The following is a 27,454-nucleotide window of genomic DNA, read 5'->3' on the forward strand; positions in this document are numbered from 1 at the left end:
TTTATGTAATTTCTTTATTTCTGTGAAACAAGGTGTACAAGATTTGCAAATATATTTGTAATATTGAAAGAGAAACACAGAACTGGACGTGTGAATCCCTTCCTATTTTGGGCAGGAGGAGGCAAGGGAGGTAACTTGCTGCTCCCAACGCCTGTACTCCAAAGTCTAAAAAAAAGTAGCTAATAATAAAGTTGAATTTTCCTCAGATTAAGTTGCACATGTTTCCTACATTCTGAACCTGAACCTCTTTCTGCCCAAAATATGAAAGCAAGCAAGCAAATGCAGTGCAGCTTATATGCAATCATGAAGGCGAGGTGAACATTGATAAAGCTTTCAAAATAATAAATCTGTAGTAGTGATTAAAACCTTAAAATTCTATCAATGGTAATATCTAGATCTGCAGCAATGACAATCTTAATTTCTTAGTTTCATGATTTAAAAAGTAATATATATATATATATATATATATATATATATATATATATATATATATATATATATATATATATATATATATATATATATATATATTACTCAGATGGGTTTTCACTTTTAAGGATAGGGGGGAAAAGTGTTGCCAACTGCAGTGTAGCCAAATCTCAAAAAAGTAGGCAATTCCCCCTAAAGTAATTTAATAATTTTTAGCAATCTAAAGGAAAACCAACAAAATTTAATGTAAAAGATTTTGGAGATACCAATGAGTGAAGCTTTTCTAAGAGTTGTGTAGGAGCTCAATCAATAATAGTAAACATTCTGCTTAGATAATAAATACAGTATTTTCTGCTGAGCTGCATGTGCCAAAGAGGATTATTGTCAAACCCAAGCTCAGAAACTTAAAAATATATAGTACTACATAGAACCAACTATCCCAGCTGTGACAACTCTATGTTGTAGAAAGAAGTAAACAATTTTATCCTGGGGCAACTAGTCAAGGGTCATGAGTAGTACACTATTATGACCTTTCTTATGCAATATTAATGAGACAGGCAGCTGAGAGCCCACAGGGCAAGATAACACAGCAACAGCACTGAAATCTTGCAAAAAGTCACTGATAACATGTAATGTGAAAGTTCCTAAATAACCCTACAAGAAATGGGAAAAATAAGAGCAGTGTAGGCATCCACACAGTACCATTTCAGGTATGACAAAAGGGACAACACAATGACTTTTAAACTAATAAGTATAAAGATTAATACAAGAACATTATGCTCCTCAGATGTGTTATGTACAACTCAACATAAGAGTTGGACAGTCTTTGGGAGGAATGACTATACCCAGATAGCCATCAAGTAATGGCTACGGTCCCAAGGTATGCACTCAGGCCAGTAAGACAGCCTTGTGTGGCGATATCACTGCACATCACATAACCCTTTTGATAATGATGATAGGCAGTGAAAGAGTGTGATGGGTTGCCAACATTGTGTTTTCTGTAATAGCCTCAAAGGAAATTAATAAAAATGTGTTTTTTGTAAATTATCTGTGTTTGTGGACAGCCATACTATAATGGAAGGACACACTGGTCATGTTGGGACAGGTTGTAGGTGCCTGCCATGCTAGGAGATTGATTGCCTTCTCATTCCCACTCATTGGGTGTACCTCATCCTTGGCAGGGTAGAGGGTGCCCTGGCAAACTAAGGTGAGACAACAACAAACTGGAAGACTGGACTGTCTCCAAGACGACCTCCACATCGGACAGCTCCTGGCAGGGCAGGCACCAAGGAGCAGCTGATGGGGTTTTGGAAGAACTGAGTCAAGTTGTTATTATCCTCCGTGTTGTCCAGGGGCCTCTACCCCAGCCTGTGGGGGAGAGAGGCATGGTCTACATGAGGGGTAACTGAATCAAGTTGTTGTTATCTTCCCTGCTGTCTGAGGCCCCTTACCTCAGCCTTGTGGGTGGGGTGAGAGGCATGGTCTGCGTGAGGGGGAATGCATAGAGTTTTGGCTTTAATTTGGAACCTGCGAGGCAGTTTGTAAGCCACAAGAATCAGATAGAATCATGGTGGCAAGCATTTAGTTTTCAAAAACTGCTGCTGCTGCAGTGAATTTTAAAGTATGATGAATTTTGATATTTACTTTTGTAGGCTCTGATGAGGCCAGGTCAGGTGGATCTTCAATGCTTTAGAACAAAGCTCTCGTGTATTATTGCTATAGTGCTACATAATATATATTTATATATTCATATATTCATATACGATATAATATCAAGAAAGTGCAACATAAAATTTCAAACTCTAGCCAGACCACCACACTGCTGGGAGATTCTTTTGATGTTTAGGCAACATGACACACTTCCACACAAACGCAAGTTGACCTGGTCCTTTTCAGCAGCAGTGAGATGCTCTGGCTGGCAACAGTATACTGGCTGCTGCCTTACCCCTACTGGCAGCCCTAGTGTTCCATCACTGCCTCCACTGCCATGGCATGAACTGTAGCATCCAAAGATGCTGAGATGGTGTCACATCTGTAGCAGACTACAGCATGAGTCCACCTAATGTGTGCTTGATGTTGGCAACAGTAGCAGTGCACCAGGCACCACGCAGGGGCAGGGCACCAAGGGTGTGGCTGATATGCACAGAGTGGCAGTGGATCCAGCCAGAACCAAGAAACGTTTCCTGAAGGTGGGGCACTGGTGCAGCCGAGCTGTGCAGTTAGAACACAGGTGCTGTATGCCTCATTTAATGCCCAAATAAATTGGGTCAGGTGTTTTTGTTCCCTTTACTGGAACACTTTCATGACCATGTCCTGTTTGAGCTGGCTTCAGAGCTATCCTTCCAGGCTTGCATTTTGTAGGCATATATAATCAACACAACTCCATGTCACCTGCTCCACTCTCAATGAAAGGAGAGGTACCAAAACGTTTGTTGGTGGTGGTGGAGGTGGTGAGTCCACTCTTAGAAGAAATAAACTTATGGTTGATTATCAGGAGCAATCCTTTAGTTCTCATTAGCTAGGAGTGGGCGGCGTGTCAGTTGCGTGGTGCCCACCAACTGGGCTCGGTATGATGAAATTATTTTTCAAATTAAATGCTATGGTTTTACTTGTGATTCCTGCATTAAATGGCACCTGACTGATTCTTTGCCCAGTGTCAGCAACTGGCGGGCCCACGCAAGGCGCCGTGCTGCCCTGGCACTCTTCAGGATACACAAGAAAGACCAGCCTGCTAGTGTCACTGCCCTAGGACACCCAACAGCTGCTCCCAGCACCTACTCATTGAGAAACATGAATTTCTCCTGATGAAAAATAACTTTGTTCATTATTTTTTTGTATATATATATATATATATATATATATATATATATATATATATATATATATATATATATATATATATATATATATATATATATATATATATATTGACTGACAACTTACAGACTGCAACCAACAGACCCACCTGGCTGACCTAATCAGCTCAGGTGAGACCTGCAATGTGTAGGTGTAAGTCTGGGTGTCAGCCAGATCATGGATGCCACTGGGAAGTTGAAATACAGCTTGGCTGTGGTGGGGGAGGAGCCGCAAGGGTTCCTGAGCTTCACTACAGCAACCTACAAAGGGACAAGCAGTCCATGGGGTTCCCTGCCCAGCTTGGTCTCTGTGCAAGGCTGCTGATCGTTCCTCTGGTAAAAATTCACTTTCCCTGCGAGGAACAAAACTCGTCTAGGGTGGTCCCTCAGAGGTCCCAAGAAGCAGGAATCCCAGTTGAAATAAGTAAAAGGGGCATAAGATAAAGAGGAAAGGGCAGCTGCCAGACCAAGAGGAGGACCCCAAACTCATTGCTCAGGAAATATTAAAATTTCATGTGTGAGTTGCATGAAAAAAAGGGCTTAGGAATGTACAGCTCAGATTCAAAAGTCTACAACACTACTTGATCCTAACTCAAGGCTAGTGTGGCAGTACTCTTGAGGGTGGTGTCTCTTGTGTATCGTGAAGTGCCAAGTGTTCCCTATTCATCATCAGAGAGCAGGTCCTTCTTGCTCTTCACATTCTTCCCATTCTTGCTGTTACCATTTTTCATGTACTGGGAAAGGAGATCGATGGGCAGAGGGAAGATGATGGTGGAGTTCTTCTCAGCGCTGATGGCGTTGAGTGTCTGCATGTAGCGCAGCTGCAGAACAGAGGAGGACTGTTAGCTTTGGGTGGGGGACTATGGGAGAGATAGGGGAGGGACAAGGGCCAGTAGGGTGGCTATAAGTAGTAAATAGAGGCTCACAGAGGCCAGATGGCTTATGGTCTAAGTGAGTTCTAACAATGCCAGAGTGAGGGCAGTAGTGATGGCAGTGTAGAGCAGTGATTAAATGAATAACAGTCTGAGATAAACTGGCATTTTGTTCTGATTTTTATTTAACTCTGTAGCTGCATTTTCAGGATCAAATAAGTTGCTTCATTATTTAATGAAGAGGTCCGAACAATCATTATTTACACAGGACTTAAGTCTAGCCTTAGCTTAGTATGCAGAATAGATAAACTTCACAAGAATGGCGGAACATGCAGAGTTATAGATGCTGCCTCCGAGTCATGCACCCTCTTGCAAGTGAAGGTTTTCTCGCTTTTAACTTCTGACCATTCCATTGTCCGCCTTAGTTAGCTGTGTTAGGTTTAGCTGAAGACTTTAGCTTTAGTCCAAGGTCAGCGTGGCTCCAGTGTTTAGCAGCAGACAGAGACAGGGCACGGCAGCATACCAGCCTAGCTCACCTACGTCACAGCTATGGAAGGAGCCTGCTGCTGTGACCTGCACAGGCCAAGTAAACCTGCACAGGTCATGACCTTTAAGTACAGGTTAGAATCCTCCTGTACAAAGTCACAGTGAACAAGCCAGAGTTTGTTTACAAGACAGTTCCGAGTATGGGCTGCAGCACTGGGTTGTGTCTGCAGTCATTGCTACTGGCAGGCCATTATGCTCCTAGTGAAAAAAAGGTTCCTGTACAAAATACATATACTCATAGACTAATTATGTTCTCTGACAATAGGCTAAGGTACCTGTACACGCAAGTCTCCAACCCCCAGTGCCAGCAGTAAAGGCCAGTGGTCTGCCACAAGCCAGCCATTTGCTTCTCTACTTTGTCACAAAAAACCTGTGTAAGACCATTCATTGGCTCATGAATAAGAGGAGAAGCAACTGTCTGGCAGAATAGCAGCCCAGCACGCTGAGAGACTCATGGTGCAGGTGGGGGGGAGGGGTGAACAAAATGCTCCTGAAACGCTCCAGAACAAACAAATCCAGATTGCTGCTGGAGGATGTAGGTAGGTGTTGGGGGAGAACAGTACTGGGGCAGGGTTGTCATGCCTACTGTATGTCTCCCTCGAGGTACACACAGTGATCCTCATGCAGCGACTTCTGTGTGCACTTTTTATATGTGTACTATTATACCCTCCACTGTAAAAGTTACATAAAAACCTGATGGGTAAAGCTCTACATTTATGCTATACTTCTTTCTCTCTAGCAGTAGGAAAAATGTATGGTGATTCAGCACGCAAGGTGAAAAAAAAATGATGGAGGGTCAATTGTAGCATTGGTTGCCTGAAACCAACAACTATGACAACAGGGTTGCCTTGGTGGGTTGTGGAATTGGAGTAGTGGTAGTAGTAGTGGTAGTGGTAGTGGTGGTAGTGGTGGTAGTTGTGGTGGTGGAGGTTATGGTGGTGGTGGTAGCAAACAGGTGGTGAGGGAGAGACAGATGAATAAATGGGAGGAACAAGAATAAGTAAAGTAAGTAAGGGAATTATACTTGAGTTATTGGAGGTATAATGAGGAAGAGAAATGGTTTTCAAGGTGTTAAGGATGCTGGAGAATATAACTGTGGTGCTGTAATAGTAACAATAAGGATTCCTGCAATGCCATGTGACAGTAATGCATGGCACAATCTGATAACAATAATAGAGGTAATGGTGGCAGATTTTGTTTTGGGTGATGAAATTGTAAGAATGTGGCATGGAGATGGAGGCCCTAATGCCCTGCCTATGTGGTGTGATGAGTGATCCCTGCCTCTTGAATACCTACAAAAAAAGTGACATATACATAAATAAGCACCTCAAATCATCCTCTCTCTTACAATTACCAAATTTCTTTTTTAATTTTACACATTACAGCTGTCATTGTTTGGACTCTGGAGGATTGAGGGCTACAGCTTTACCTTTGCCTAGATCAACTCTGCACTGGGCCTACCTTCCCTTCCTGTCACTGCATCACTATCTTACTGATGTTGTTCCTAACTTTGCCACCACTAACACCCTCACCTGTACATAGCACACTGACACTAATATTTCTACATCTCAAAAGCTCCAGTTCACCTTTTCAGCCAACCTTCCTTCCTTCCTTCCTTCCTTCCATCATCACTCTCCCATAGGATATACTTCCTTACCTCTCTACTATCAAAACTAGCACCAATATAATAAATAATAATAATCACAATGGGTGAAATAAGTTGAGATTAACCCACTCAAATTAATAACAAATGGTTACAGTGGAGATTCAGCCACTCACAAACACAGCCACATACTTATACACTCACACACACACACACACACATACACATACACACACACACACACACACACACACACACACACACACACAAAACAGTTGGCTCGCTGAAGGAAGGTATGGGATATGGTGGCTTGAGTTCTTCGAGGTGACCAAGTGCTCCGTCACTTACCATGTTACGTCATCAGGTGGTGGTTAACAATAGTACTAACTAGGCATAGCTACACAAACTATTGGCTTCAGTATCAACTCTAAAGAAGCACAGGTGAGGGGCAGATGGCTGGCTGAGTGATGTGCAGATGAGGGGATGATTGGCAAAATTTACTGAGTTAGCAAATGGAATGACACACACACACACACACACTCTCTCTCTCTCTCTCTCTCTCTCTCTCTCTCTCTCTCTCTAAGCTACACAAAAAGTGAAACAGTGAGCTACATTACATCTGATCTCCATATCTATCTACTTTAAGCGACCATATAATGTCATGCCATCGTACACACACACACACACACACACACAAACACACACACACATGTTGTAGAGCTGAATTCTCTCTCTCTCTTACACAAGTGCTGTATGAGTGACTACATAATTGCACTGACAGCTTACAGCAGCAACAGTGATGGGCATAATGAGGTGGAGGCCACCACACCTCACAATTACTTTCAGATGGAGGAAGAGGAGGAGGAAAAGGAGCTGGAAGAGGAATAGGTAGGAATGGGGTCAAGGAAGAGGACGAGGAGGATGTATGGAGGTGCTGGTGGTGTGGTGAGGGCAGTGACATACTAAAAAAAAAAAAAAAAAAAAACGATCAGGTGGGAGTCATCATCTTGCCACAACAAGTGACACAAATGCATGTGAGAGACGCTCAGGTGGGGGTCATCATCATTTAATTGTGTTGTCGGCAGTGGTGGGCTACGTGTGGGTGAGGCTGACCTGCTGCAGGCGAGGGGGTGTCATACAGTAATCAAGGTCACTCTTTGTTGCAGAACCACTTGTGTAAAGTTTCCAATACAGCACAGACTGACAATCCTTTATCCAACATGTAAAATCCTGCAATCTTTGAAATACAGTATCTCATGTTCCTTGTGCTGGCAAGGTGACATAATGATGTTTTCTTGCCAGTATGACAACAGCACCACATCAATATCAACATCATCAGATAATTTACCAATAGATCTCTTACTTCCGACATGTACTGTGATTTTTCTAACTTAAACTGATTTTCACATTACAATCATTACTACAACTAGACTCATGTAGCTTGACTCCAGATAAATTTGATAGATTTTTAATTTGCATGATATGTATAACTTTTCTACGATGTATCATTTCATAGTCTTAGCAGATGTGTGTGTATTTACCTAGTTGTAGTTTTACAGGACCTGGGCTTTATACTCGTGTGGCCCCATCTCCATATCTACACTTATCCAATTTTTCTTTAAAGCTATACACACTCTTTGATGACACCACTTCCTCACTCAAACTGTTCCAAGTCTCAACACATCTTTGTGGGAAACTATATTTTTTTAACATCTCTCAGACATCTTCCTTCCTCAGTTTTTTACTATGCAATCTTGTGCTTCTAATGTCATATTCTTCTCTCAGAATCAGTTTCTCATTATCCACTTGATCCATTCCGTTAATCAATTTATAAACTTGTATCAGATTCCCGCCCTCCCTTCTCTGTTCTAGGGTTGGTAGATCCATAGCCTTTAGTCTCTCCTCATGCCATCCCTTCAAATTCTGGAACTATTCTTGTAGCCATTTGTGTGATTCACCTCGGTCGTCTGCTGGTTACCCAGCCAGTCTTCCCAATTACGGAGCGAGTTCAGAGCTCATAGACCGATCTTCGGGTAGGGACTGAGACCACATAACACACTCCACACACCGGAAAACGAGGCCACAACCCCTCGAGCTACATCCCGTACCTATTTACTGTTAGGTGAACAGGGACCACACATTAGGCTTGCCCGTTTGCCTCGCCGCTTAGCGGGATTCAAACCAGGCCCTCTCGATTGTGAGTCGAGCGTGCTAACCACTACACTACGCGGTGTGTGTGTGTGTGTGTGTGTGTGTTCCAAAATTTGAAACTTCCAGTCCTGAATTTTATGGATAAAGGATTCTCAAACTGTAGTGGTATTAGTAATAGAAATAGAAGTAGAAGTAGTTGTAGTAGTAGTAGTAGTAGTAGTAGTAGTAGTAGTAGTAGTAGTAGTAGTAGTAGTAGTAGTAGTAGTAGTAGTAATACCTAATAGGAGGAGGAGGAGAGAATAGTTTAAACTAGAAGAGCAGTAGTAGTAATAAAAGAAAAGTAACAGTAGTGAGAGTAGAAAATATAATAGCAGAAGTAGTACTAATGATGCAACATTATTAAAGTACAAAAAGTAACTTGTGATATAAGTAAGCGTTATACAATAATGATATTTGTAATTCCAGGCGGGAATAGCGTTGATTTGGTGACTAAATGACAGATTAAGGAGTAACAAGACCTTAGGAAATCAGGCATCTCAGTATTGGGAAAGAGAATAAGAAATCGTCCTATGACAAGAGCATGACGCGTGATCCTGTATGACCCCGGCAGCAAGGTCAGGAGGGAGGGTGTCTGTACCTTCTTATTCCTTAATGAAATATTTTATGATGTCAATGGGCAGCGGGAAAACAATGGTAGAGTTCTTTTCTGCAGAGATGGAGCTCAGTGTCTGCAGGTATCGCAGCTGTAGGGGGAGAGAGCAGAGTTACACTCGCACGCACTCATACAAGCACACACACACACACACAAATAATCACATAACATCTGAGACATCACAGCTGCTTTGCGAGGTTTGACAGGCGACAATACACACGCAGGAAAAGAAAAAAAAACTTTTATCGATGTGATGGACTTGAATGTTGACATGGCGTTGTCGCGAAGCTGTACCGCTGAGGACAGAATCCATGTAGACAGGTGTCGAGGTAGACCGACTGGCTTCGGTGGCTTATCACTGTTCCCAGTATACGTGAGGTGTATCCAGAATGTTCGTAATAGAAGGAAGAAGAACAAAGTACGTACCGAACACAACTTGCAGCAATGAGTAAAATGCGATGAAATTTCAATCTAAGTCAAACTGTAGGCTAACTTATAAATGCCATGAAAATGTTCGTATCAGCAGAAAATTAAACACTGATTTACTTTTCATGTCAATAATGGAGACCTTTTCTCCTGGTCCACACACTGGGCACATCTCCAAGATAGAACAAAAAAATGTCCTGCAGAGTGAACCATTACGGAATGGAGGGCGCTGACTTCGCGTCCAATTGATTCATTATTTTTATTGCTTAGAAACGATATCATCACACTGATCACGACTGGTTTTGGTCATTTAAAGACTGATGCGTTCGCCTTTTTTTTCTTATGGTTATCACGTTTTTCCCCTCCAGCACAAAGATATTCTTAAAAGAGTCCATCTTTCATTGTAGTCTTGTGTACCCACCATATGCACGAACATAATTTGTGCTTGGGAGTAAATTGAAACACAACTGACGTATAAATGTAATAAATTTTGGAAGGATTCAATATAAATGAGTGACGTTTTAAGGTAAAACATTCCTCGTGAACATGTTTTCAAAAGCTACAACTCTTGAAATGCAATCCAAAGATATCGTGACATCGTTATCACTACCAAAGAAACAAGGCCGACGTACGTATTATCACTCAAGAAATAATGATGTACTTGTACTGGTACGTAAATTATTCCGTTCACCAGTGTCAAAGCAGCACGCAGTGACTAACGCTGGGTCTGACTGACGCTCATCACTCAACTTCTTGTGCAGTCAAAGGACTTGATGGGAATACAAAAACATACAGAAAAAAGACAACTCATGTCTGGTCAAGGTCTTAAAAATCAGAGGCAAAGTTTCATGTGACAATCATGGACACAGCATAATAAACAGCGGGACGTGAGGGCCGGGACGCAGAGTACGTCAAATATCACAATGACAAATGAAAAATACACTCGACCTGTTTGTACCAATATGGAGTCAAGGATAAGAGAGTCAAAACCCTACTGGCGAGTCGTTCGTGAGTCAGGGAATAATTTTGGAACGCCAGAAAGAGGTGAGAAGAGGAACGATATTGCTAACGAGAAGTAGAGAGACTACACACGAACATGCAATACATTACTGGGAGGAGGACAGTACCGTGTGTGTGTGTGTGTGTGTGTGTGTGTAAAGCGAGGGAACAAGTGGGTAAGTGGGTACGAATCTGAACAAGTAAATCGGGCGGTCAAGAGCTCAAAATTACACTTTACTATAATAGAAAAAAATAGGTATGCAAAAAATTCACGGATTTGCAGAAAAATGAATCTCAAAAGACATCACTTCATCTGTTAGGTTCACCAATACTTCTCTGTGACCGCCGTGGATTGCAAACTACGTAATATTTATCAATACGTACTTCTGGGTGTTTATTTAAGCAAATCTACCATGCAAGGTGAAAAAAAGAGTAGGTGTTTATATGATATTCTGGAAAATGTCTAAAACGCCTGCGCGCGGCTCACTACCATATACCAGGGTTGAAGGGAAATGAAGCAAGTTGATAAAAAAAGAAAAAAAAAATCACATGTGTGTGGCTCTCATTTTCCTCGTCTGCTTTATTCTATCTTCCCATTACTATTATTATTATTATTATTATTATTATTATTATTATTATTAATATTAATATTACTATCATTATCATTACAATTATTATCACCGTTATTATTGTCGCTGTTACAGACGCCTGACTCATTTCCTCGAGTGTGCGGGCGAAAATATAGAGATTTTAAAAAACACTTAGTATTCAAAGTATATAAACAAATGAATGACATATTTTAAATGGCAAGCAGACCGGACTTTAATTAAAAGAAAGTCTCTCTCTCTCTCTCTCTCTCTCTCTCTCTCTCTCTCTATCTATCTATCTATCTCTCTCTCTCAGACACACACACACACACACACACACACACACACACAGTTCCCGTTGTCGCGGAAGCACGTCGATCACCGGCAGGACGGAGGCGACGCGCCTTCCGTTTTTCCTGCTGGATGAGGAGCAACGCGGGGTGGCAGCGGATCAGGGTGTGTGGCGGAGGGACAGGTGACGTAAGGAGGAGGGTCGGTGAGTTGGGGAATGAGGGAAGGTGTCCTGAAACAACCACTGACGACTCCTAATAGCGAGACGGCACAAGGCATCCCTTGAGTTCAGGAAGAAAGAAAATATCGCCTCACGCTTGTTAGCCTAGCCAATCATAGCGTGGCAGTCATACAAGCGAGTCTGACGGACCGATTTCTTTACTGAACGCGGGGAATGCCATAGGTAGAGCAAGGCTCCAGGTGGGTGAGAGGCGTCGAGCGAGGGCGGGATGGGGCGCGGAGGGCATCGGATGGGCCTCCTCGCCCCACGGCCGTCGCTCAGCACGGAGGAGGAGGAGGAGGCGGTGCTCCGGCGTTCTGGGCGCGAGGGCGTGGACGTGACCCGCCAAGGAAGCCATGAGGCACGACCTCTGTGATGGACTTTGTTGTCTTTGTACAGCAAAACTAAACGATGGCGTTTGGCTCAGGGTAGGTATCTAGAGAAGCCCGCGGCCCAGAACCCCGACTGGTGGTGCTGGCGGTGCTGTGCAGGGGTGCGTGGGCAGGGATGGGAGCAAAGGAGCCACACATGTAAGGTGTTCTCTTTTCCCTCTGAGTGGGCGTTTGCCCCTCGTGCTGGCCTAGGCAGGTGTGGTGGTGGATATGTGAATACGGAAGTATGAAGAGTTGATGGTAGTAGTAGTAGTAGTAGTAGTAGTAGTAGTAGTAGTAGTAGTAGTAGTAGTAGTAGTAGTAGTAGTAATAGTAGTAGTAGTAGTAGTAGTAATAGTAAAAGTAGTAGTAGTAGTAGTAGTAGTAGTAGTAGTAGTAGTAGTAGTAGTAGTAGTAGCAGTAGTGGTAATAAAGTAGTTGGAGGTAGTGACAGAAGTTGTGGTAGTGGTGGTGGTGGTGGTGGTGAGCATGAATGTGTTAGCAGATCAGCGGCAACTGCCAGTGAGAGCGTCAACATCTATCATGCTGAGAGAAATACAATATATACACTGTACAGCGTCTCATCCCTTTAAGGAGAAAACATCAATGATTATGGTGGCAACCTGTACTCAAGGGCAGTTGCCTCTACACTACCACGACACATCCACGATAAAGATGTAAATAAAAAAAATCACACAGCAGGTATGATCGTTTTTCCCAAGGATATGTTTGGCTCCGTCGATCTCGCGGTTCGGAGTTGAAAAAAAAAGAAAAATACAGGAATATTGTGTTGCTCTTTCCGCGGTAAAGGTGACCGTAATATAAGGCAGAGTGATGGGAAGTCTTTGATGCAAATACCACAACGTCTCCTAACTCCTCTGGTTACTTTTGCAGCGTGGCTTGCCCTGTCCCTTAATTTCCCTTTCCAATGTTTGTTAGTGCTTTCTGACTGACCGGTAATACACTCGCTTCTCCTTCCTGGAGCTGAATGTTGAAAGAGGAAAGTATCTGGCTGGTGGCTGTTGAAAAGTTATTATTTTCATTATCATTCTATTTTTTTTTTCACATGACTGCTTGCTTGCTGTTACTTGGACTTTTAAAGCAGATGTATCTTCGTGCGTCAATTATTTATTACATTTCCAAGCTGTAATAATATTCCTTTGAAGTCTACAGCTTTATTTCACGTTAACATCACACATCTTTAGTCAGCTGTCCTCCTCTCCAAATATTTATTCTTTCTTTTGCCCAGTTAGCTATGAATTAACTCTTTCCAGTCACAACTGTCATCATTTTCCTGTATCTATTCTTTCTTTTGAGTCTGTCCAGCCGATCATTATGCACCTCAGTCGGCATCGATATGCCAGATCTTCATGTCCATGATAATGACAAACAATGCCTCCAGTAAAAGAAAACGGTGAATAAATTAATTGATACACTATCAGTATCGTCATTTCCCAGGTGGTTCTGACAAATTCTTCCGTAACAAGTTTTTGGGAGTGTGAGAGCAACCATGCAGAGACAGGGACGGCTGGTTTTTGCACTGAATCTATCCCGTACTGTTATTTTACTGGCTGAGTTAGTTAGTAATGCGCGGAAAGAGCAACGACGTCTCACAAGGTCATGTCAGGTCAGGGGTGTGGAGGGGGCAGGTAAGAAAGGGAAGGGGGTATCGGGGAGGGAGGGAGAGGTGGGAGGGGAGGGTCAACATGACAGGAGATCTCTTATATAAGTTGTTACCACAAGGATGAAGAGGGAGGAGGGGTGAGGAAGGCAGGGAGGGTGGAGGGGACAAGTTCTGAACACGCCATGCAACCTTCAGTTCAGGCAAAAGCCAAATGAGGCACAAACCATTGCTTTAGTTCACTCCAACAACAGCTGAATTCTATTGACATTCAGATATATTTTTCATCATGCTCTGTTATGGTTTAAGTGTCAAATTTTGCAGCGGGGTTAATTTGAAAGAAAGGGTCTGAGGGGCAGCGGCATGGCAGCATAACATGCGAAAAGTGGCGACGGGGTGACGGCGGGACCATGGCCAAGGGGAAGCGGCCCCCCGCCGTCACCCTGCGCGCACTCCCCGGGACTGGTCACACTTTACGCATGCTGGTCTGACTTATCATTAATATTGAGAAAAAGGGAGAGCTGTTGCATCGCCATTGACGAAGGGACTGATATCTCACAAGACAATATATATATAGAGAGTGTATAATATAATTGTACAGAAAATATACAATGGTTTAGCTTCGTGATCCTGATACAAGAGTGACGCTCGAGTGTGGTGGAGGAGCCGCCGCACAACCCGCGGCACAGCTCCTCGGGAGGGAGGGGGCACTCAGTCGGGGAGGGAGAAGGGGGGTGTCAACAGGTCGTGAGGGAGGGGGATGAGAGTCATCCCAGAAGGTGAGGGAGAGAGGTGTTGCCGAGCCAGGGAGCGGGCGAGCGAGGGGGGGCACCTTCCCCCTGAGGAGTCTGTGGCCGGGTGGGAGAGGCGTGGGTGGGGAGGGGCGGGGCAGGTGTGGCACCCGCCCCGAAGACCCTGACCCCCAAAAAAGCCATAAGGCCTGCAGCAGCAGCAGCAGCAGCGGCAGCAGCGGCGACAGCAGCAGCAGCAGCAGCGGCGGCGGCGGCGACAGGCCTGGCTCTGCGCTCTGCCAGGGAACAACTGGGGCCGCCGGCCGGTCATTCTGCTGCTGGGAATGAGGATCGAGGGGCAAGTCTCGCCTTCAAGAGGCCGACGGATTCCAGTTGTTCCGCAGCGAACACTTCTCCAGGACAACTCAAGACGGGTCACCCTTATAGGAGGATCTAGAGTGGGCTTGTGCCCTCATGTAGGTTGCTGAGATTGGGTCAATGGGCTCCCATGGATCACTGTGGCCACCGGGGGACGAGGGGCATAGGACTGGCGTGCTGGTGTGTTACCCGCAGGCCGGCAGCCCGCGCCGCCGCCGCTCAACGGACAAGGCTTCGTTTTATTGATGGTGTAAAGTTTACATTTAAATTTATTCACGTTCGCAGCAGCTGAATGTTTTTTGCATCACAGGAAACCTGTTTGAGAGTTAACTGGAAAATACATATTTCCGCTACATCAGCAGGAGCCTCGCCGGGGCGGGCCACAGTCAGCGGGCGGCGCCGTCATAGCCGGGCAAGGGACAGCCAGCAAGACCATTGCCTGGGCCCCGAGACCCCCAAACGTCATGTCCCAGCGACCATGGTGGGGAGTGGGGCACCCCTCGCCTCATGATAGAGGGAGGGGTTGAGGGGGCGCACAGGACTCCATGGGGGTCAGTTAACAGTCTGCTACAGTCACACAGTCAGGCATTAGATATATCGACGACAGCCAAACTGTACAAAGCTTCTAAATGTCTACGTTTGACCTGCCTCCGGTGGACATGACTGGCTAGGGCGCCTCTAGACTCTATAACACGGACCACTACTCCTCTCAAGGCTCATCTTTAAAAGCCGATATACTCAAGTTATGGAATCAACTGTTTAACTAGCCAATTGGTGTTAGATAGTAAGTGTGTGACACCTTGTTGTTAACTCTTGATAACAGTGGTGGCGGCAAGTCTGTGTCCATTACTAGTGTATTTGCACAGAGAGAGAGAGAGAGAGAGAGAGAGAGAGAGAGAGAGAGAGAGAGAGAGAGAGAGAGAGAGAGAGAGAGAGAGAGAGAGAGAGAGAGAGAGAGAGAGAGAGAGAGAGAGAGAGAGAGACGAGTATGTGGTAGAAGATAGGAAAGAAACAGAGGGGATAGGGAGAGAGAGAGAGAGAGGATGGGGGAACGAGGGAACAGACGGACAGACATGGATAGACACAGACAGAGACAGACACGAGACAAGCGTAGACAGACAGAAGCAGTGACAGACAGACGAGACAGACATGTAGCGAAGGCACAGTGAGGAGGGAGGGAGGCAGGGAGGAGACACTCGGCAATGGGAGCACCACTGAGTCTCCCACGCGAGGAGAGACCAAGAGCCCGAGGCCGGACTACCATAGCATCGTCCACCGAAGTCATAAGCCATTGTACCTGCTTTAATCATCCTCCTTGTTTCTTTGTATCAAATGCGTTAAGACGTCTATGGGCAGCGGGAATATTATGGTCGAGTTGTTTTCTGCCGATATGGCGTTGAGCGTCTGAAGGTAGCGCAGCTGGAATAAGGGACGAACACCATTATCACCCGAGGCACTGCAGGCGATGACAGGGCTGTTCTGGGCTGACTCAAGTCCAGGCGGGCTTGAGGGGGTGGGGAGGGGGGAGTCCGGGGCTGGCAGCCAGGGAGGAAGGGAAGGGGGAATATACTACAGAAGCTAAGGAGGGCAGCTGAAGGGAGAGCGGGGAGAAGGGCAAGGGGACGCCTGGCGGAGGCGGTGGTGGGTTTGGATCCCACTATGCCTGGCACTAAGCTGCGTCCCATAGACAGCCAGCAGCCGGTAATCCAGCCGCCCGTTGCCCCGCCAGTGACCACTCAGTCCTCTTCCCTGAGGGTCACGTCCTAAATGTGAATCGACAATTTCTACAGGGGAGGTTGGGGTGTGGGAGGGGTGTTGCGGCGAGAGCTGGACGAGGAGCGTCCCTGACCATCGCTCCTCAGGGCCAGGGTTCTCCTCGCTGAATCGGGCTGTTATAGCCAAGGTCCGCGGCACCTGGCTGGCCCTCGGACTCTCCCCCTCACCTCCGTGTGGGGCGGAGAGGAGTTGTGTGTACCTGTAAAACCTCACCCGTCCAAAACACGCACATAGGCACACAGGGGAGGGGTGTGGTGGAGGGGTGGAGGAAAATACACTAATATGCGGGCGAGCGTCCTCACCCACTCTAGGAGACAGAAGCGTGAAGCTGTAACACAAATAAAGGACTAGAGGCGACAGCTGTACAAGTGGGTGGCGACGCCGCTGCCCGGGCCCGTGCTGCCCTCTTCCCGCCTTGCTCGGGGATTCATCTCTTGACTCTATACTGATCCAAAGTAAGACAATTACATTATCATCTAAAAAAAAAGCTGGCTCCGAGATCCTCCCCGCATGCCATGTGCCCCGCGCCTCCAAATCAGGAGCAGCGCCTCCTCACCCATTCACAGCTTTTGGCATACGCTGCGGGGGGGGGGGGGGTGAGGCAGAAGGGCAAGGGGCAGCGTGGGTTGTCGGGCGGCAGTGTGAGCGTGGATGAACAAATGTTTTACATTACTGGATGGAGGGCGGATGGCCATAGACAACAGGGAGGGAAGGAGGGCGGCTGGAGTGTTTGCCTGGGTGGGAGCAAGGGGAGGGAAAGCGTTAAGGGGATGGGGCGGGAAAGAGAAATCAAATAAGTGTCAAGTTACCTGAAGAGCTGCTGGAGACTCGTTGATGACCTCTGCAGCTTCCTTGAGTGCCCTGGAGGCTCGCTGTTCACCCTCGGCGGCGATCACCTTGGCTCGGGCCTCTCGCGCTGCCTCGGCCTCGGCGGCCATGGCTCGCTGCAACTGCACCGGGAGCCTCACGTCCTTGCTGCGAGGGGCGAGGGACGTCAGACTCATTTGTCACACTGTCCTCATCCCTACACCGTGATGGAGGCTAACACATTACATGAGATTCACACTCACGCCGACACACAATGCACCGACTGTACTCAACACGCGGCCGTCGCGGCGCAGACTGGCTGCACCCAGCGTTGCCAGATTCTCAAACCCAAATTATCGCACATGGCACGTTGAAATTATCGCATTTTAACAAGAATTATCGCACCCACTTAAATAAGGATATTATATTTCAAATACATAAATTATTATGACAACTTTATCACATATAACAGAATAAGAGAGGGTTAACAGACTTTACCTAAGATGTTAATACAGGCAATCATATGACTGAGTTCGCACCTGTTAAGCTTTGTTGTATGTACAACTGCCCTTAATATAGGAAAGGTAGAAATTCTTATTTTTATCAATATGTCACGAATTTTCGAAAATTATCGCATTATCGCATGCATGCTATCGCCTATCGCACGGAAGCCCAAATTATCGCATTTTGCGATAATTATCGCCCATCTGGCAACACTGGGTGCGCGCGCTGGTTATTGTTATGAAGGACGGAATTATGTTCTTGCCAGTTTCTGATTAGACGAAAGTTACGATGCTTGAAACATCGTAAAAAAAAGAAATGCATTCCTCAAACACACACACACACACACACACACACACACACACACACACACACACACACACACACACATACACACACGGTAGCTCAGTGGTTAGAGCGCTGGCTTCACAAGCCAGAGGACCGGGGTTCGATTCCACGGCCGGGTGAAGATATTTGGGTGTCTCCTTTCACGTGTAGCCCCTGTTCACCTAGCAGTGAGTAGGTACGGGATGTAAATCGAGGAGTTGTGACCTTGTTGTCCCGGTGTGTGGTGTGTGCCTGGTCTCAGGCCTATCCGAAGATCGGAAATAATGAGCTCTGAGCTCGTTCAGTAGGGTAACGTCTGGCTGTCTCGTCAGAGACCGCAGCAGATCAAACAGTGAAACAGTGAAACACACACACACACACACGCACACACGCACGCACACACAAAGAAAAATGAATTGGCCCGAAGACCTCCCATCACTTCATCCCCATACACTCACGCAAACAACTTTATGAGTAATTGTAATCAGTCTTATACTATTACTTTCCTGCATAATTAGAATTACTTACAATACACACGAAAAACTTAACTATCAACTATCCGTACGACAATAATTTAAACGCAGCAGTCACGAACAACACACACATACACCCACAAAGTCTTGGCTCGACCTTCAGTAACCCTGAGGCTGCAAGGAATGGCGGCATGGGACAACTCACATCTCGACGCGCTCCACCTTGACGCCCCAGGGATCGGTGGCGTCGTCCAGCGAACTCTGCATGGTGGCGGAGATCGACTCTCGCTCGCTCAGGATCTCAGCCAGGTTGCGAGTACCCAGCACGTTGCGCAAGGTGGTGGCGGCCAACAGGCGGGTGGAGTGGCTGAGGGCAGCGGCAACAGAGCGTTAGTAGAAGCAATGGTGTGCGTAATGGGGACAAGTACCTATCTCAGTTATGTTCTCTTGTTTTACGTTAAGATTAGAGTGTTCAGGTTATACATTAATGGCTCTCTTGAAATGCTATCAAGTGACTTACTGACTGACTGAATTACTGACTGGATTCTGTGAGGCAAGCAAAGCTAAGGTGAAGTTTTGCCAGAATGAAAGGTGGTCTATTCATTACTGACCCGCATACAAGACTGACTGATATACATATATTTACAGCGAAGCTAAAACTTATCATTAGGAAAGTAGAGTAATTTGACAGCTATAAATGTTGGATTTTTACTCTTGACTTTTGGCATTTTTAGTATTGTAAGGAAGGAGATCTACCTCTAAAAGTAATGAAAGATCTAACACATCTTCAGCAACATGCGTCTGTCATGCAGAAGTACGGCTGTCATGCAACACCACAGATCATATTTCTCTCTCTCTCTCTCTCTCTCTCTCTCTCTCTCTCTCTCTCTCTCTCTCTCTCTCTCTCTCTCTCTCTCTCTCTCTCTCTCTCTCTCTCTCTCTCTCTCTCTCTCTCTCTCTCATTTACAAGACAAGGGACAATCTCTCTCTCTCTCTCTCTCTCTCTCTCTCTCTCTCTCTCTCTCTCTCTCTCTCTCTCTCTCTCTCTCTCTCTCTCTCTCTCAATATCATCTCTTAAACCTTCACTCTACTTCCCTCCTCTTGTACTTTTGAAAAATCCTCATATGCGTTATCTTGCTGTCTCCTCATGTTTGATTTTTCCTCACATCAGGTGCTCTCTCTCTCTCTCTCTCTTGCGCACACACACACACACACACACACACACACACACACACACGGAAATAATGAGCTCTGAGCTCGTTCCGTAGGGTAACGTCTGGCTGTCTCGTCAGAGACTGCAGCAGATCAAACAGTGAAACACACACACACACACACACACACACACACACACACACACACACACACACACACACACACACACACACACACACACACACACACACACACACACACACACACACACACACACACACACACATTGTGGGTGGTGCTTGACGAATTGTGTTCTCGTGATAACATTCTGACACCGAATTCTGAAAGACGCGCGCCTGAAGTGGAAATGTACTGATATATATATATATATATATATATATATATATATATATATATATATATATATATATATATATATATATATATATATATATATATATATATATATATATATATATATATATATATATATATATATATATATATATATATATATATATATATATATATATATATATATATATATATATACATAAATGAATCAGTGCAAGTGAGTCATGATGCAAACAAACAGTTTAAAAATGTTCATGGGATGGCGCTACAAAAACACATCTTTCATTTATTTCTATCAGTACGATGAAGTTGTCTTAATATAAAAAAAGTTTCTCCGTACTTCACACAAAAGGAGGAAGTAAGTTGGACTTGTAAAATCTTCAAGCAGATAAAATGTGTAATTTAGCTTCCATTGAAGTGTTAATGGAGTGTAGCAGAGAGGGGAGAGAAGGAGGCCTTGGCATGGCCTTTAAGAATCCGTGGTCAGGATGTGTGTGTGTGTGTGTGTGTGTGTGTGTGTGTGTGTGTGTGTGTGTGTGTGTGTGTGTGTGTGTGTGTGTGTGTGTGTGTATGTGAGGCACCTGGCACTGTGGTGTACTGGTGTGGTATTGAAGTGGCAGTGTTGTCAGTGGTGTGAGGGAGTAGACAACTGTCATCAGTGGAAGCATCCAGCAACCGTGGTAGTGGTAGTGGTAGTGGTAGTGGTAGTGGTGATGGTGGTGGTGGTGGTGGTGGTGGTGGAGGTGTTAGAGGTGTTTGGGGGTTCCTGTGATGGTGGGTGTGGTTGGTGGTGTGTGCAGTGGTGGCGTGAGGGAAGTGATGGCCATTTCTGTGTGTGAGTGTGTGTGTGTGTGTGTGTGTGTGTGTGTGTGTGTGTGTGTGTGTGTGTGTGTGTGTGTTTATTGTTCTCTATGTTTGAAACATCCGGATGCCCAGCAGTAGATGCATGCAGCGGCTGGGGTGTGAAATGTGATGCCTTGGGGAGAGGTGTTGAGACGAGGTGATGTGTTGTGGTGTGGGTGGCCGAGCTTCATCACTTCTCTTGGGACCACGTTGCCTATGATAGGTCAGTGTGGCCTCCCTGCCAGTGTGTGTGTGTGTATGTGTGTGTGTGTGTGTGTGTGTGTGTGTGTGTGTGTGTGTGTGTGTGTGTGTGTGTAAGATTGTGTGGAAGATGCCACCCTTTAAAACACCATGCACAGGAGGCTGACTTCATCTTTAATAATCATGGCGACGATGCGAGTGAGAAAATAATCAAACAACAAACAAAAGAGTAAAATAAAAAAAACAAGAGTTCGGTAGCAGAGAAGTAAAAAATACATATGTTCGCCCATAACAACTTGGTGCCGAAAAAGTTATGTCCTCCCTGATGTGAGAGGAGGACTCTGCTGCCACCACTGACCTTCCGGGAGCACTACCTCGCTCCTTGCCATAAGGGGGCGGCGTGTGTGGGGCCCGCGCGCCCTGTCCTACTCGTACCCAAAGTGGGAATGAGGGACGAGGCGCCGCGTCTTCAAGGCCCTGTTGTTTTTTGCAAAACCTCGCGGAACATGAACGTGTGTGTGTGTGTGTGTGTGTGTGTGTGTGTGTGTGTGTGTGTGTGTGTGTGTGTGTGTGTGTGTGTGTGTGTACGTTGACTCCACGCTTACACGCCGTCCAAAAAATAATCAGCTTTCAACACCCGCGTCCTGATCTAGACTCACGCAGGCTACATACACTTACAAGGAAATGGTATGCACACGTGTATGCATGTGTTCCAGTGTGCGTGTGTGTGTGTGTGTGTGTGTGTGTGTGTGTGTGTGTGTGTGTGTGTTGACCAATGCATGTGCGTGTCAGGTGTACACACAACCGTGCGCCACTGGCATGCTCAATACGCCTAACAAGAAATTTAATGAACGACAGTTTACGCCTAGAGGAAAAAAATAACACATGTACGTAAGCTCCAGAATTCTGTGTGACCAGCTACTGAAAAACTCTTTCATCATCACGTGACCGAAAGACGTGCAGGAGAGGGGGCGAGCGAAGGGGAATGCCCCTCGCGCCCCCACTACTCACTACGGGGCCGAAAGACGCCGGTGGGAGTGGAAAAGAGATAGGAGGGGGCGAGACAGTGCTACAGGTAAAGTGATGACGAGGTAATAGAGTCCTCGAGCCACGGGTTAAGGGAGTGGGTAGAGAGGCATCCTGAGGAACATTCGGTCTGTCTGCTTTTTAACATTTTAACTCATTACTCATAGTCTTGTCTTTTATAACCAGACGTCGGGTGGTGGGGAGGGAGTGCGAGAAGGAGATTATTAAGGACAATGAAAGGAAAGAACGAAAGAAGGCAGCTGCACGCCACGCAGCAACTCTCCACTACATGACTCACGCAATGCACGGCACTTAGACAACCCGGAAACAGCAAGTCAACAAAGCAGGATGACATGAGGCGGTGCTCGCCCGCACGACAATGCCGCGTCTTGGCGTGACTCAAGTCCGAAAAGGGACGCCCTCTAAGGTCAGCCCACGGCCCTACAAGTCCGCGGGGTAGCAGCAGCGCGTCCTTGCGTCACGGAGAAGCAAGGTTTCCCCAACACCGATCGTCCTGTTCTCCTTACGGTCATTTACTAAGTGTCTTTACTTAACATTAATTCACTACTGATCTTATAGTTTCATTGAGTATTTAAGAGTGACATTATTACTTTAATCCAGACTGACTGACGAATATTTTTTGAGAAAGCTCTGTAAGTTTAATTACGTGTGTTTTTCCTTCACTTTGATCTTATTTAGGAATGCCAGGTAGCTGAGTACTCATTATTTATGCTTTACTGGCTATTAATTATGATGTAAGGCCTACTACTATTATTGTTATTATTATTATTATTATTATTATTATTATTATTATTATTATTATTATTATTATTATTATTATTATTATCATTATTATTATTATTGTTATTACTATTATTATTGTTATCATCATCATCAATATTATTACTACTATTATCATCATCGTCATATGAACGCCTCGCACCACAGCAACCTCGCATCCTCCTGGCGGCTGAAAGGCTGCAGGAGAAAATGAGGATGGGAAAAAATTATTCATCCCACAAAATCCTGAAAATCTGGACGAAATAATAATAATAAAAAAAAAAATAAATAAAAAGAGAAAATCGACGCGCGCTGGTGAATTTCGGCTCCAAATTGGACGAACACGAACACTCATCACCACAACTCAATGACATGAAGAGAAAACACAGCGGAAGCTACGCAGTCAAACTCACGAGGTCTGGTCACTATGATGCAACTCTCAACTGGGGCAAGACTCAGCATGCGAGAAATTTTTATAAAATTTAGTTTTGTTTTGGCAAACCATTTCAATGGCCGAATTAAAGCTTACACGTTATAATTCTGGAAAGACACATTTCTCTTCGTTCCTTCTGCAGAATAATGGAAAAAGCTCTGACATACCTTAGTCTGGGGGTGCAACGGGCAACCAACACGATGCTTTGGCCTAAACACTTGTGCCAGGCGGGGCGGGGCGGGGCGGGGGCCGCCCGCCGCCCGGAGAGAGGTTGAGAGGACAGGCACAACAGTCTACCTCGTCAGCCCACAAGACAAGAGCAAGTAGTGATGATGGAGAGTGAGGTAATCCGTGCATAACCGCATTCGTAAGTAAACAAGTGGACAGGCTAGTAAACCTTGCAGGGTATAAAACGAGCTCTCTTTCTCTCTTTCTCTCATTCTCTCTCTCTCTCTCTCTCTCTCTCTCTCTCTCTCTCTCTCTCTCATACAACATCCTCTCCCTCGCGCAGCCTCTCTCTCTATACCTGTAGTCTGCCACAGCGGTAACAACCCTGAGAGCATCCTTGATGGAGAAGTAAATGACGCCGTCCACTGCCACGGTGACCGAGTCGTGTGTCAGCACCTGCGTGGGGGGGACGGACGACATTTGTTGTGGAGGGAGGCTGCTTGACACCTCTGCTTCCCGCCCTCCCTCCCGCCCGCCCGTGACGCCGCCAGTGGCCTCCGTGGAGTCACTGAACGCCCCACCCTTTCGTACCGTAACCTTACAACCTCACGCGGCCGCCGCATCCTTCCCATTCATACATTACACGCTGCACAGGGTCACCGCTGAAGCTCTGTGCCTCTGCGGGGACGTTACCGAGACGCGCAGCCCCTTCGATCCTCCGTTCAGCAACAAAAAGGACAAAACTCCGCTGGGTGAAACGTGTCGTTACCGTATGGAAATGCAACCAAGTCTCATCAGCGTCAGGCCCAAAGATCACGAGGAGAGACGAAAATTACTCTCCGAAGAAAGAAGCGTAACCCGCAGTGAGTGTCGCGTCGCGGCGAGGTGGTAAGGGAGTTTGGAGGGTGTGGTGGGCAGGAGCCTAGGCGCGGAGGAGGAATGATGACCAAGCATCAGGGATGTACAGGCGGGAGGTGAGCGTCGCTAGACGGGCAAGTACTGCTATACTGTCCTCGCTCACACTCCAGCGTGATACGTGAGGAACAAATCACACGTTCCCGTAATCACTATCACTCTGCTGCCCATCACCTTGGTAACATTATTACGTGATACACACATACATACATATACACACACATATATACTCAGAATAGTGAATTATACGGTACAGAGCTACAACACTGTGCCTGATACACGAAATTTACATGTAAAGGAAAGTAGCTGCAGTGAATTTGTGGGGAAGAAAAGACAGGTGGTGACTAACATTGTGGGAGTGTACTGTACGCGAGGTGACGCCGCGGTGTTGGTGTGTGGTGAGTGAGGGAGGCGCAGCAGCCACCTCCTCAGTAGTTACCTATAGTCTGAGATCACCGTTACGCTATTTATGGGACTGAAGATTTTGTAGTAAACCACTGCGTCCACCGCCACCGTCACTGAGTCTCGGGAGAGGACCTGTGTGACGAGGACTGTGAGGAGCCTGTGAAGGAGGCTAAGAACCTGTTCTGAGTGGCTGTGGGGGGACTGAGTGTCTGTTATGAGTCTGTGCTGGGCCTGAAAATACCAGTTTTGAGCGCTTTGTTTTGGGGATAACTATCTAAGGACTGCGAGGGACTTGCTATGGGGGCTAAGAACCTGATATAGAGTCTAAGGACTGAACATTTTCTTGGCCAGGAGCTGAAGGAAGTGAGAGTGAGTGGTGTGGCGAGGGAGGGGGTGATGTGTGAAGGATGGGATGGGCTGTCTAATTGTATTTCTTGCATGTGCAGCACCAGTGAAGATAAGCATCATGTAATATAGTACACACACACACACACACACACACACACACACACACACACACACACACACTGAAATGCAATACATCCACGGCAAAATCAAGTGTAAACGCAGGAACCAGTGATTCTCAACCTTTCCCTAACGGTAATGTTAATAGCACGTGTAATCCTTTCATTATCATAGATGATTCAATGAGCAGAGAGCGCTGTGAATCGGTGAAGCACGGAACAACACTTGGAAACATCCATAACCACACAATATCTTGTAACTCTCGCCCGGTATAATTGTCAGAAATCGCTACCAGGTGGAAATATTCTGTGAGGTGCACATCATTGAGTATCGCAAATGTAAAGACGAAAAATTTTGCAGTTACGATATATAGCTCATGAAAAAGCTAATTCATGCACCGTGGTTGAGAATAACTAGTACAAACTGTAATAATTTGTGACTGTTAATGACAATAATATGGCGGTGATTGTGATGGTGGTGGTGGTGGTGGTGATGGTGGTGGTGGTGGTGGTGGTGGTATGCACAATCTCAACAGTGATTTGAACGGGGATAAGGGAAGTGGCGGATGTCGCCACCCGCCACTCTCCCTTGAATAGTCACCTAAAATCTGACACCACCGTGACACAATGAACAGGGCGGAAGATTTTGTAGTAAACGACAGCATCCACAGCCACCGTCACCGAGTCTCGAGACAAGATCTGTGAGGCGAGGCATGTCAGAGCGGTTAGGATGAGGGTGGTATGAAGCAAAGTGGTTACAGTGCCTGCTTATGTAGAGAAATGTAGGAAAGGGTGATGATACACTGTCTTGGTGGTGTGCTAAAGTGGAGGGGGTCAGTATGGAGATAACGGAGAATGATGAGAATAGCGTTGAGTGATTCAGTCATAGAGTGGTAGAGTGGAGGGAATCAGTATCTGGTATTGAGAGAGAATGGTGAGGTATTATTAGTAGGGCGAGTAGAGGATCATTTTAATGGAATGATGAAAAAAAAAAAAAATAGTGCGATGAATTTATACACATGAATGCATCAATAAATGAACGAATGAAGGAGGGAGGAGGGTATAAGTCATCGTCAGGCAACACAACACATACATCTCCTAGGCAGCGGTTCCCAAGCTGAAGATTAATTAGTATCTAGTGAATACCGGAGAGATACCAGAAAAGTGGCAGGAATTCCGAGAACCAAACAAAGAAACTAGTTGCATGAGTGTGGTGAACAGACTTGATGTGCCGTGTTGGATCAGGTACCGAACTAAAAATAGCTGCATGGGAACCACTACACTAAGATAAACGAAGCCACTATACAGACGTGGACTTATGAAAGTAACGATACTGGACTATGAGGCTGACGATTTCGAGGAAATGGGTGTGAAGCAGTGGAGGAACAATGGACTGTAAAACTATGGAGCAATCAATTGGAGGGAACACACCAGTTGAGGTAAGCAGTAATGTACGGTAAATTCTGACATTCCCACATATATTTAGATAATGAAAAATGGGGAAGTGATCTCAGAAACAACACGTGCTTCCTCTCTCTTAATTCCTCGAAGTTCCACCACTGCTATGAAGTGTAATGAAAGTGCTACTGAAACTATTTAGGGCTAGGTACAAGGTGAGGAAACTAAGTAATGTGGTAACAGTTGTGAGGGTGAGTGTATGAGGGAGCAATAATGAAAGGCAATGTAGTGGAAATGATTTACGTATTAATTAAAGAGAAATACTGAAGAGAGGTCATTAGGAGGAAATGTATAGAATGGTTAGGTGGGACTGCCATGTTGGAGAATGTTATTATTTCGGAGTTACGTGAGGGGCCGCTTGGACTAATGGATTTTACGTGGTGGAGGGAAGTGGGTTGTGTCCCTAAGGGGTGGAAATGGGTATAGCGTGTGAGGGGCGGCGAGAGCTGTAGGGGTGGTCGTAGTGGAGGTGGTGGAAGTTATAGTAGTGGTGGCAATAACAGTAGTGGCGATGAAGTTGTTGTTGGATCAGACATTGCATGTTTTTGGCCATCTGAAAAACTGATTTCTTTGTTATTAATAAAGTAAAGAGAAGAAAAACACACGCACATACACACACTGAAACACACGCACAAACAC

At 45.6% G+C, this 27,454-nt stretch overlaps 1 protein-coding gene across 16 annotated transcripts in view; it reads right to left on the reverse strand.

Moving 5' to 3' along the window:
* LOC123512933 (band 7 protein AGAP004871-like) overlaps positions 1 to 27,454 on the reverse strand; it is a 395,722-nt gene continuing 368,268 nt past the window's right edge. For 10 of the 16 annotated variants that reach the window (XM_045269629.1, XM_045269620.1, XM_045269619.1 and 7 more), the window contains 3 exons: positions 18,822 to 18,983; positions 17,318 to 17,483; positions 1 to 4,105 (listed from right to left, as the gene is read on the reverse strand). In XM_045269629.1, the coding sequence (XP_045125564.1) occupies positions 3,944 to 4,105; positions 17,318 to 17,483; positions 18,822 to 18,983 (490 nt within the window). In that variant the 3' untranslated portion in view covers positions 1 to 3,943. Of the gene's footprint in view, positions 4,106 to 9,093; positions 9,200 to 16,029; positions 16,152 to 17,317; positions 17,484 to 18,821; positions 18,984 to 23,931; positions 24,030 to 25,958; positions 26,057 to 27,454 lie in introns of all 16 variants that reach the window. The other 6 variants (XM_045269623.1, XM_045269624.1, XM_045269622.1 and 3 more) reach the window with 4 other exon arrangements.

The sequence above is a fragment of the Portunus trituberculatus genome, chromosome 35 (genome assembly GCF_017591435.1).
Source record: "Portunus trituberculatus isolate SZX2019 chromosome 35, ASM1759143v1, whole genome shotgun sequence".
NCBI classification, from domain to species: domain Eukaryota; kingdom Metazoa; phylum Arthropoda; class Malacostraca; order Decapoda; family Portunidae; genus Portunus; species Portunus trituberculatus.